General features: G+C 39.1%; 1 protein-coding gene across 3 annotated transcripts in view; it reads left to right on the top strand.

The window, feature by feature from the left end:
- The window catches only part of crispld2 (cysteine-rich secretory protein LCCL domain containing 2), a 49,162-nt gene that overhangs the window by 3,560 nt on the left and 32,673 nt on the right, over window positions 1-12,929 (top strand). For all 3 annotated transcript variants that reach the window (XR_015496516.1, XR_015496515.1, XM_087262262.1), the window contains exons 2-4: window positions 1,561-1,877; window positions 5,840-5,958; window positions 11,056-11,188. Coding sequence is in view for 1 of the 3 variants with exons in the window: in XM_087262262.1 (XP_087118388.1) it covers window positions 1,623-1,877; window positions 5,840-5,958; window positions 11,056-11,188 (507 nt within the window). In the remaining 2 variants the exon portion in view is untranslated. The remainder of the gene's footprint in view (window positions 1-1,560; window positions 1,878-5,839; window positions 5,959-11,055; window positions 11,189-12,929) is intronic.

The raw sequence follows: 12,929 nt of genomic DNA, 5'->3' as shown, positions 1-12,929 counted from the left end.
TACTATCGGACTATTTGGACTTATATACTATCTTACTTATATACTATCGGACTATATCTGACTTATATACTATGAGACTTGTATACTATTGAACTATATCGGACTTATATTCTGTTGAACTTTTATTTTATCAGACTTTTATACTATCGGACTGTATCAGACTTATAAACTAACGGACTATATCGGACTTATATACTATCTGACTTACATACTACTGTACTATCTCTGACTTATATAGTATCGGACCTATAAACTATTTGACTTTTGTACTATCGGACTATATCGGACTTGTGTACTATTGGACTACATCAGACTTATATATTATTAGACTATATCACACTTATACTATTGAACTATATCAGACTTATATACTATCCAACTATATCAGACTTATATACTATCGGACTATTTCTGACTTATATACTATTGTACTATATCGGACTTATATATTATCAGACTTTTATACTATCGGACTATATCAGACTTATATACTATCAGATTTATATACTATCGGACTATATTGGACTTGCATATTATCAGACTTTTATACTATCAGACCATATTGGACTTATATATCAGGGTCTAATTTCACTACATGTAAAAGTGTATGGGAAAAATATAAGCTAATCATCATAGTTATCATTAAAATGAGCAGAAACAACAAAATTCTAGAGTTTTTTGGTGAAACAACTTAACTGTTTTAAGTTCAGTTCACTTAAATTTGTAAAAACTAATAAGCAAACTTAATTCCTTTATGTTGCCCTAACAAAAATCGATTGTGTGTGCTTTTTTTTATTTTATTTTATTTTATTTTTTTATTTATATATATACAGTGTTTCACTGAGTTCATTGCAGTTTAGACGTCTACAAGTGTGCCAGAAATGTCCACTTTTCTCCTTCACCTCCCCCCCCCCCAATAAATAACTCAAAGGCCCAGCCTGCAGCCGCTGTCCAATCCTGGATATTTCCATTCCTGGAGAAAGTCAGTCAGGGACACAGAGGGATCTGCTGTGATAAATGTGTGAATGAAAGAGCTGCCGATTAATTCCATTCGCTTCTTGTCGCTAATGAACTGCACACTTCGTCATCTCAGGATATTAAATGAAGTTCTGAGATCAAACAGACCTACTGGTTCATCAGTGCAATGGCTATCGTGCTGTGAGGCGACAGTGCTAACCACTCAGCCACCGTGCCGCCATTAATGTGATTCATATCAATCGTATTTTTGTAAAAATGAAGCTTACCTAATACAAAATGACATGTTAACCGATTATAGGGTTTAATAGACAAGCATGCATTCAAAGAACATGAGCAGTTACTGCAGTTCCAAAACATCAGTTCTCAGATTCATCACTAGTGCTTGTTGTTAATGGATTGTGCTTGTGTTCATCTATTTATGGTGAATGTTTAGTCATAACGCAAGTGTGATTAATGAAATTCCTCTTTAAAGCCCTTCTGTCTCTTTGTGAGTAAACAAATGAACGTGTGTTTACCATCCAGCTTTTGCTCCAACAACTTTCCCAACACTTCTCCTCTCATGGAAACCATATTTCCTTGCAGATATTTGAGAACAGAGTCTTCAGTCTACTGTAGAGTCCGGGCCTGAAATCATCAACGCTGCAATGCACGCTCTGGTTTCCATCGCTCTGCTGTTTCTGGGAGTCAGTTTGGCTGCTTCGCTCTTCCTCCCCGATTCCCTGGAGCTCAGACAGTTAATGCAGCGCTATCAGGAGGAGCTAGAACCCAACAGCACTAAACCCGACGCTCCTGTCCGAACCCGCAGAGCCATCGAGTGGTCAGACCGAGAGGAGATCCTGAAGCTGCACAACAAGCTGAGAGGAGAGGTTTACCCGACCGCGTCCAACATGGAGTACATGGTGAGAATTCAACACAGTTTACACTCGAAAATACACATGAACATTTCACCATTTTTCTCAGAAAACATATTTCTGAAGGTGCTGTTGACTTGTTTGTAATAACCAAAGAAATATTTATGCGCAAAACGAATTAGTTAACAAATTAAGTTATGTGTAATAAATTTTTAAAAATGTATTAAACACATGAAGAAAGGATGGTGCAGAAAGGCATGGAAAGCCCAGACAGCAGCTGAAATCTCTAGTTCTTCAGCAACTCTCTGCCCTTCATCGTTGTAAATGAATATCAGCTGCTTCAGTCCAACATCTACATTAGCAGGAGGTTGAAGATGAAACCAGAGTAGATAAAACACAGACAAGAAACTCTCAAATGCTTTCAGAGAAAGAAAATCAAGCTGTAGAATGGCCTAGCCAATCACCTGACTTAAATCCAATAGAAAATCCCAAATAAAGCTCAGATTTGATAGACAAGACCCACAGAACCATCAAGATTTCTACACTCTGTTGAAGTCTGTGAAAAACTCACACCTGAGCAATGCATGAGCCTTCATTCTCCATTTGAGGTGTCTTTAAGGGTGCTTTCACACTAGCACTTTTGGTCCGCACCCGGGTTCATTTGACATCAGAGTACGGTGCGTTTAGCTAGTGTGAATGTGTCTTCTGAACTCGGGTGTGCACCCGTGAACCGTACCCGAGTCCGCCTGAAAGAGGTGGTCTGGGGTACGGTTCATGCGAACTCTGGTACGGTTCACTTCTAATGTGAATGCAATCGTACCAAATCACGGAAGTGAACCGCAAACTGTACAACAAACTATCGTTTTCATAACATTTGTGTGTGTGTGCGTGTGTGTGTGTGTGTGTGTCACGTTTCGTACCTTGGTGACACACGCGGGACTGAGCCAGGGCAAACACAGTGATACACAGTGATGTCTGCTTGTCTCCTCCAAAAACAGCTTCTGCAGACTCTGTGTGATGTTCTGAATGTTTAGAATATGTTTGCGGCAGATAGACGCGAGTCGCTTTCTATATGTCCAAAATCAAAAGCTTCAGTTAAAGCAGAATGACCGCGATGTGCTGAAGTCTTTCCATTTCGGCGCTTGCTTTCGTGACCGTCATCTAGCAGCGGCCGTAAACAAAACAGCAGCTTGATGACGCAAGCGTACCAGGGTTCAGAAGGAAAAAAGACAGTGTGAACACAAACCAACCGAGGAGGTGGCAGGGGAAGACAATCGAACTTGGGTACGGTCCAGGCAAATTAACCAAGTGTGAAAGCACCCTAAGCTGCCATCACCAAAAAAAGCCTTTTATATAAAGTATTAAATACATTTCAGTAGTTCAGCTCTTTCTCCTTGTGTCATTGCGTTGTTATTACACACAACTCATTTTTCAGATTTTGTTTGTTTTCTCTTTATGTTTGTATTGTTTGGGTTTTCACCAAAATCTGGTTCAACTTCATGTCAACAGCTCCTTTAGAAATATTACTCCCAGGAAAAAACACGACACGTTAAATACTTATTCCCCCCCCTCTAACTAGGAAATCAAGAAAGAAATATAATCTGAGATAAAGACTTGCAAGTCACCTACATTACAGTTGTGCTACATACCCTGCGATTGTTTCAAAAGGTAGAGAATAAGATTATACTGACTTTACTTGAAGGAACACTCCTCTTTTTTTAATATACTCGTTTACTACTTCTTTAGTGTAAAACACTTGAGTTTTAGCATTTTTTAATACATTCAGCTTATTTTCAGGTCTGGGAGCACTTTTAGCTTAGCTTAGCATAGATAATTGAATCGGATTAGACCATTATTATCTTGCTCAAAAAATGAGCTTTTTTGATAGTTTTCCTATTTAAAGCTTAAATCTTCTGTAGCTACATTGTGTACTAAGACTGACGGAAAATAAAAAGTTGCTATTTTTTAGGCTGTTAAAGCTAGGAACATTCTGGCGTATAAATCAAGGAGCTTTGCTGCAGCAGACACAATATTATACAGTGCTTGAAAATTGGTTAAGTTAACATTAATATAAGCAACATTAAAGTTACCTAGATGGGTACTGCTATGCGATACACAATGTAACTACATTCATAAGAGTCAAGCTTTAAATGGTAAACTTATAAAAAAGATGCTAATGGTCTAATCCGATTCAATGACTTATGCTAAGCTAAAAGTATTAGACCATTAGCGTCTTGTTCAAAAAATGAGCCTTTGATTGTTTTCCTATTCAAAGATTGAATCTTCTGTAGCTACATTGTCTACTAAGATTGACGGTAAATGAAAAGTTGCTATTTTCTAGGCCGATAAATCTAGGAACTAAATTCTAGTGTATGAATTAAGGAGCTTTGCTGCAGCAGACACAATTATATTACACAGTGACTGAAAATTGGCTAAGTTAACATTAATATAATCAACATTAAAGTTACCTAGCTGAGGACTGTTTTGGCAATACACAATGCAACTACATTCATAAAAGTCAAGCTTTAGATAGTGAACTTATCAAAACTCTTTGGTCATTTTTGAGTTAGATGCTAATGGTCTAATCCGATTCAATGGCTTATGCTAAGCTAAGCTAAAAGTACTTTCGCCAGGCCCAGAGATCGGCTGAATAGATTCAATAATGGTTAAACTGAGTCGTTTATCTCTATAGATGTGGTAAAATAAACCTATTTTCAAAAAAAAAAAAAAGTGGTGTCGCTTTTAAAAAATGTGTAAATCCATTGGTTTTAGGGGGCGCCAGGTTTTACTTTTCAAAAACCTCCAAATGCTTGTGTTGTGTAAATGAACAAGCAAAACACAGAGTTTTCATTTGAAATCTAGGTTGAGTAAATGCCCACTTCAAAGATAACAGTCTATGCAGTTCACTAGATTTTAGAACAGAGGTTCAATGAGGTAAGTCTGCACCCAAGCCTTTTTTTTATATCGACCACACATGTGGAACACAAAACCAGCACTCTGCTCCGTGTTAATGACCCTGTTTTAAACTAATTGCATATTGTGTTAGCATCAGTCATCTGTTCTAGCGCAGTAAATATCTTTAGGTTTGTGCAAATGCCAAATACAGGCTTCATGGGAAGAGACATGTTGATTTTACAAGTGTAATCCTGTTTAACTCATTGGGAGGTAGAGAGGAAAGTGTGCTGAGGTGTGCTTTACTGCAGAGACAATTACACTGAGACTAAACCGGCTGCTTATACACGAGCCATGATGCAGACCCATTTGAGCAAATACGACAGTAATAACTGATTTCTTTTATGTTTGCCATGATGACAGTACACATTATATGACTAGAATATTTTTTAAGATAGTAGAATTCAGCTTAAAGTGACATTTAAAGGCTTAAATAAGTAGGCAAGTTAGGGAAGTCGCTATTTCTTGTGTAGCTTTGCACACTGAACATGAGCTAAATGCTGATGTACTTTCTTAATAGAAAGAAATGAAGAGCAAGAGGTCATGGTTAATGTAGAAAGACAGGAGTCTACCACAAGCAGGGGTTTCCGAACCCCTGCCAGGCCTCAATGAACAAGTAAGGGCTTCAGAAACGTGGCCTCGTCCCAAACGACACCTTCTGAACTGAGGCTACAGAATGTGTGAGCGCTTGTAACCATCATGCTGTTGGAAATTTACTGAGATCCTCAGGCCGGCCGAGTTTTCTTTCTGCTCAGGTGGAGAAATAAGTTGAGGGAAATTTGTTTCATTTAACCCTGATTGCTGGGGATTTACAATGGATGGAGGCCAAGCTCTGATGTGCGTGCGTGTAGCCAATATTTTAGTTGTATTGGGCCTGATTCCCAGCTCAATAGTGAAGATGAGGAGTCAGAAGAAGGTGAAGGGAATTATCTGGGAATAAAACTCAGCATGTTCAGTATTTTGCTAAAGCCTCGGTGCAAATATATGGGAATTATGGACATGGTGGGTTCTGCTGGAGTAACTTAAATTGCGTTGTGTGTGTGTGTGTGTATGGGCAGATTTGGGATGATGAATTGGAGAGGTCAGCGACTTCTTGGGCGGAGCAGTGCCAATGGGAACATGGACCTCAGGATCTACTGATGTCCATCGGGCAGAATCTGGCAGTGCACTGGGGAAGGTACACTGAAAAAAATTCTTCAAAGATGATTCCTTGGATTTACTCATTTTTTTTACTTTAAGTAGTTGTAAACAATTTATTTGGGCTAAATTTAAACAAACAAATTAGGTTGAACATTATTAAACTTAATGTGTTTGTATAAATTCAACACAAATAAATTGTTTGCAACAGTTTTGCATGCAACACTTTTTTTTTTCAGTGTATGAGTATATACATACAGGGCTTGACACTAACTTTTTTGATCACCAGCCATTGTGGCTAGTAGTTTTCCAACATTACTAGCCACCTGATATTTTCACTAGCCACAATTTTGTTGTTAGAAAAATATATTTTATATGCATTTGACTTTGGCATGTTTGAACTACTTGATTTAAATGATGTTATGTCCACATGCCTCCTTAACTTTTTTCATTACACTTTTTAGGGCTCAACACTAAGGATTTACCTGTTTTTTTTCTCTGGACACACCAAACTAATTATTTCCTTGCCACAATTAAAAAAAAATGTGTAAAAACAAGCTAAAAGCAGCTGTGTACATCCACCTTTTTGAACAAAAATGTTTTTAAAAAAAGTATTTTCAGCATTTAAGACAAAAAGATGGTAAAAATTATTGCGTTTTGCAGTGCAAACACCGAAATCACACCGTTTTGAAGTTCCAAATCTGCGCAAAAATGGCTTTTTTTGGGTTAAGCCTCATTTGGCCTTCCATACGGATCGCCTGTCTCACTGTGCGCCTGATTTTTTAAATTAGATTAGATTAGATCGAACTGTATTATCATTACACATGTACAAGTACAATGCAGCGAAATGCAGTTTAGGTCTAACCAGCAGTGCAAAAGCAGCAAGTGCAGGATACAGGTATAAGTTATAAAGTGCAGTTATAGAAAAACTATGATGATATTTACAGACGGATGTACTATCAACATTATAAACAGGTTGTATTAGCTATGAACAGAGATTTACAATGAATATATGTACAGATTGCTATTAATAATCAGAAGTGTGCAGATAGATAAACATGATTACAAATGTATATGTATAGTGAGTGTGTACATAATTACCAATGTCCATGTGCAGTGGGTGTGTACAGTTCAAATAAGTCAATCAGTACAATGAACATGTGCAAGTTTTAAATGTGCAAATGTTAAACAGTGCAGTGATTGTGAGGAGTATAAGTTAGAGGAGAGTGAAGGGTGTATTGGGGGGGTAGGGGAAGCAGTGTTCAAAAGGGAGACAGCTCTGGGGAAAAAGCTGTTCTTAGAATCCAGAAGCAGCTCGATTGATAACTGTTCACATTCAGCTCGATTGACAATCATCCTCTTATTCGGTAGAGTGTTCACCTGCTGTCTTTTGCTTGCGTGGACAGTTATCAATCGAGCTGCTTCTGGATTCTAAGAGCACATTTGCGCCCATATTGACAAACGGTCTTAAACTAAAATTGGAATCTTTAGGGACAAGGCAGCTCTGGCAATTGAAAAAATGTTTTCAGCTAGCCAAAGTGGCTAGTGGGAGTGTCTGTCTAACCTGCCACAACTGAAATAGCCTACCGCAGAGGTTCTCAAACTTTTTTCATCAAGTACCACCTCAGAAAAAAAATGTCTCTCCAACTACCACCAAAATGAGCAGTGTTGAAATACAGTAGCGTAGTAGGCCCAGGAAAGCAGCTGCAACTCTGCACAGTTAAAAAACATGGCAGATTACCTCAGAAATATAGGCTATATGTCATATATGGCATATTATATACATCATTTTTGATAAATTCTTAAATATGTGTAGCATGTATATGGCATATTTCATTCCTCCGCGTACCACTAGAAGGAAGCCTGTGTACCACTAGTGGTACACGTACCACAGTTTGAAAACCACTGGCCTACCGCATTTGCTAGGCATTTGCCAGGCTGGCGGGGGTTAATGTCAAGCCCTGATTATATATATGAGCAATATCACACTCGTAGCAGTGCGATATGGCTGTATATAGGCAATGGTGGGAGGCGTGTGCCTTAGTGCCCGCACCAGTGCCGACATACAGCCATATCGCACCGCTACGAGTGTGATATTGCTCATATATATAATCAGGGCTTGACATTAACCCCCGCCAGCCTTTTATACAACAGTTTGACGGTATAATTGTGTATATAAAAACATGGAAAGTCTCAAAAACCCTTTTGTATGGGGAACTACTTTCTTCCGAGTTGGATTCAAATCATAAGCTGACAGTTAAACAGCTGAGCAAGCATCTTTTAAACTTTAGATCTGTAGTGTCTGCTTTTTGCTGGTTGTGTGTGGGCGGAGTAATACACAAAGGGTAAAGAGGCTGTACGGGTGCTGATATTACTTAAATATATCACGGCTATCAGCCAAATCAGAACCAGACAGAACTGTTGTATAAAAAAAAATAAATAAATAAATAAAATAAATAAATATATATATATATATATATATATATATATATATATATATATATATATATATATATATATATATATATATATATATATATATATATATATATAGTCAGTTGTCAGAATTATTAGCCCCTCTGAATTATTAGTAACTCATTTCTAGTAACTGATTTACCTTGTCTTTGTCATGATGACAGCACATAATATTTGACTGGATATTTTTCAACATACTAGTATTCAGTTTAAAGTGACATTTAAAGGCTTAACTAGGTAAATTAGGCAAATCATTTTATAATGATGGTTTGTTCTGTAGACCAGTGGTTCTCAAACTGTGGTACGTGTACGCGGAGGAATCACTGAGTAATGAAAGAAACAATGAATACAATTTTAATCATTCTATGTGTACCATAACATCAATGTGATCAGCATTGGCTGTTCTCTAAAGCCTACCATCAAAAGGCTGTGCTTAGACTGTTTACTTTAGTGCATAGAGTCATCAGCTGCTAAAAATCAATTAAAATGATGCAGAACTAGAAAAATAGAAAAAAAGGTGCGTGGTGCTTGAAGAGCAGATACGTGCTAGAACAGTGGTCCCCAACACTTGGGCCACAGACTGGCACCGGTCTATAGATTAATTAGTAATGGGCCGCACAAAAAAAAATCATCAGTTAGTTCTAATTTATTTATTATCTAAGACTGAACGATCATTTATTTTGAAAAATCGTTTATTTTGAAAAATGACCGTATTCTCTTGTTACATCACGGTCAGCTGAGCATCAAAATTTAACCCACAGGCTAGTAAAATGATTGAGAACTCCAGCATGACGCACTTGCATATTCCAGGCGTACTCAGTTAAAAACTTAAAAATCTTTAAAATCTGATGCCTTAAAATCTTAATTTTTCAGAATGCTGCATCGCGAGTCCCGTGACAAGAACCGACCAATCAGTTTTTATATTTTGTATGGAATATAACTTCAGTAGGTTAATTATCTCAGACAAATACAGACCACCCAAACTCTGCAGTGCTTTTGAATTTTTTCCATAAATAAAACTTCAGAGGTTGAGGCAGTGGCGCAGTAGGTAGTGCTGTCGCCTCACAGCGAGAAGGTCGCTGGGTTGCTGGTTCGAGCCTTGGCTCAGTTGGCGTTTCTGTGTGGAGTTTGCATGTTCTCCCTGCCTTCGCGTGGGTTTCCTCCGGCGCTCCGGTTTCCCCAACAGTCCAAAGACATGCGGTACAAGTGAATTGGGTAGGCTAAATTGTCCTTAGTGTATGAGTGTGTGTTAATGTGTGTGTGAATGTTTCCCAGAGATGGGTTGCGGCTGGAAGGGCATCTGCTGCATAAAAACTTGCTGGATAAGTTGGCGGTTCATTCCGCTTTGTCGACCCCGGATTAATAAAGGGACTAAGCCAACAAGAAAATGAATGAATGAATGAATAAAACTTTATCTTGACATCCTCTGAGAGAAACGGGCTCCTTACCAATCTACATACAAGTTTAGATTTCAAAAAGTTTTACAAATATGTCATATGTACATGCAATATATATTACAAAATTGTTAAAAAATTGCATAAATATGAATATGACTCTGCCTCGAACTCTGCAGTGCTGTAGATGCTTAATTTGGTCAGTTACGCTACTTTATTTCAACACTGGTCATTTTGGTGGTACTTGGAGAGACAATTTTTTTTTTGAGGTGGTACTTGGTTAAAAGTTTGAGAACCACTACTGTAAACAATCTAAGGGTGCTTTCACACCTACACTTTTGTTTCGGAACGTATCTCGTTTGCCCAGTAAGCACGGTTCATTTGGCATATGTGAACAGGGTAATCGCGCTCTGTTCCGCGCCAAAGTAATCGCTCCGAGATCGCTTGAATGAGGTGGTCTCGGCTCGATTGAAACGAACCCTGGAGCGGTTCGATTTCAGTGAGAAAGCCATCCAATCCGAGCGCGGTTATATCACAGTGTTTTATGGATATGTAATAGGCTTACGGCTATATGAAGAGAGAATTATGAGTAGGGCGCGAAGTTTCGCGAATCTCCGGATGCCCGCAAACGAGTGATGATCTCCCGGTAATCTCGCTTCTCCCTCCCGGTCCTCAAAAAGGCATCGTCGCGCACCCTTCTCACCACTCCCCACCGCATCTCTCCTCAGACACGTCGCGCGTGCGCGCTCCCTTTTAATCACCACCACACCACCACCTCTCCTGACAGCTGAGCGGGACGCTGCAAAATAAACCCTGACACTTTAACCAATGTAAGGAGAGTTTACTCGCACGTGACTTGTTTTAGCTCTTTTGGTCCGATTAGAAACTTTGCAATGTGAAAGCGAACCGCTCCAAGAGCAAAGAGCAACAATGTAACAATTGTAATCTCTGCTTCGGAACAACTGAATCGATTCACAGGTGTGAAAGCACCCTAAACAAATATAGCTTACGGGGGCTAATAATATTGACCTTAAAATGTTTTTAAAAAAAGAAAAACTGCTTTTGTTCTAGCCGAAATGAAATCAAATAAGGCTTTCTCCAGAAGAAAAAAATATAGGAAATACTGAGAAAAATTCTTTGCTCTGTTAAACATCATTTGGGAAATATTTGAAAAAGACAAATTCACAGGAGGGCAAATAATAAACTGTATATGCGTATTATGTACAAAACAGAAACAAGAGGATTTTTTTGTGTCTTTCGTCTTATAGGTACCGCTCTCCTGCCTACCATGTTCAGGCATGGTATGATGAGGTGAAGGACTACACTTATCCTTACCCACATGAGTGCAACCCTTGGTGCCCGGAGCGCTGTTCTGGCCCCATGTGCACCCACTACACACAAGTGAGTCTGTTTACAAACAATTATCCCAGTGGGACTAAACAACATGACCTTGTTTATGATGTGAAACCTCGCGTGCGAAGGTGTGCACGTGCCAGCCTGCCGTTCTCCTCACCAGCAGAGTTTAATAAGTAGCATGTGTGACCTGCATTAAAGCAGAAGCAGCATATGGAGTGCAGCCTTGACCACTGGGGTTCATTAATCTCCCACCAAAACAGTGTCATGTAACATACAGTGCATCCGGAAAGTATTCATAGAGTTTCACTTTTTCCACATTTTTTTATGTTACAGCCTCATTCCAAAATGGATTCAATTAAATTATTTCCTCAACATTCTACACAGAGGATGTTGTGCGCTCTGCTTCACCGAGTCTGGTGAAGAAGGGTTCCAGAAAGCCGCTAAGACAAAAACAAAAGCTAGAAAATAAAATAAGCAAGTAAAAAACATGGTGAAAAAATCTGAAAACGTGGTAAAACTCAGGGGAGGACTTTTCTTTTTCTGGATTGCTTTTTAAAACATTAAAGGGCCATGAAACCCCCTCGTTTCAGCAGGGTGTTTTCACACCTCTACTTTGGAAAAAGTCAGAAAAGTGGGCGTGTCCAGCTCTGTTTAGGGGGGAGTGTCGGAGGAAGAAAAGAGGCTTGGTGTGGGGGTGTCTATTTGGGCACGCGCGAGTTTCAGAGTCAAAATACACACCCACACACACACACAGTATAAAAGTGATGGTGTTTAACCTACATGGACATCTGTAGTCAAATTATTTGCCAAATTATTAAATGGTGGACTTTAACTGCAGTTTGGCTCTTTCATTCAGGGAATTCATTCATGCCCCTCGCGACAAACGAGATATTTGATTCGAGGAATTGCTCTAAGCGTGTATTTTTCATGCAATGTTTGATACCGCACGGCGAATGAGAGAAAAAAAAACTCTGCATTTCCCGGAAACTTAGATGCACACGGCAGGTAGCGTTAGAAAGCCGCGTGTGTTATTCCGGTCACTAAATGCGGTAAAAACCCTACACGAGGTTAAAGTTTGGTTGTGATGCTAACGTGTTTACACTCGGTGACTCGGTGCAATAGTTAACTTAGTTCGATACGAGCAAACTGAATAAACAAAGAGCACTGGTCGCTCACTTACCAAATCTGTAGAGACAGGACAATCACCAGCAACTAGAGCCGCGTCTTTATGAAGAGAATACTATAAGCGAATCTGGATCTCAGCGTTTGCAGATGAGAACAGCTCTCAGGTAAACAATAATCCTCCTTAGACATGAAAGTTATTGTTGTCGCGCGTCGCGTACACTGTTAATCCACACGTGACGCCAGCTGAACTCTCACAGAGAGAAAATGAAAACGAAACTTAACTGCAGCAAACTATAAAAGCAACACTTCACGCTTGTTTTGCCAACACAACGTGGCGTCTCTGTCCTGAAAACACGGTGACAGTAATGAATATTAATGAAGTTGCACAATAGAGCGCGCTGATTGGTTTGAACCAAGCCTTACTCATGCATTAATGCAGCACACTGTAAGACGTAATAAGACACACTCTGGCACAGACGTCCAGTCTGCACGCTGGAATACACGCTATTATGTCATGACCGTGACGCAGCTTCAAAAATTCGTTTCAAACAGGAAGTACGAATTTGCTTGAAATAACACAAAAACAACCAATTTACACTTTTTAGTGAAATATAGGTGTCCTAATAGTGTTTTTAGCAGTGTGGGACGCATATACGACTGT

The sequence above is a fragment of the Danio rerio genome, chromosome 7 (assembly GCF_052040795.2).
Source record: "Danio rerio strain M-AB ecotype USA chromosome 7, GRCz13ab, whole genome shotgun sequence".
Lineage (NCBI taxonomy): Eukaryota > Metazoa > Chordata > Actinopteri > Cypriniformes > Danionidae > Danio > Danio rerio.
This window is presented reverse-complemented; position numbering and strand designations above follow the sequence as displayed.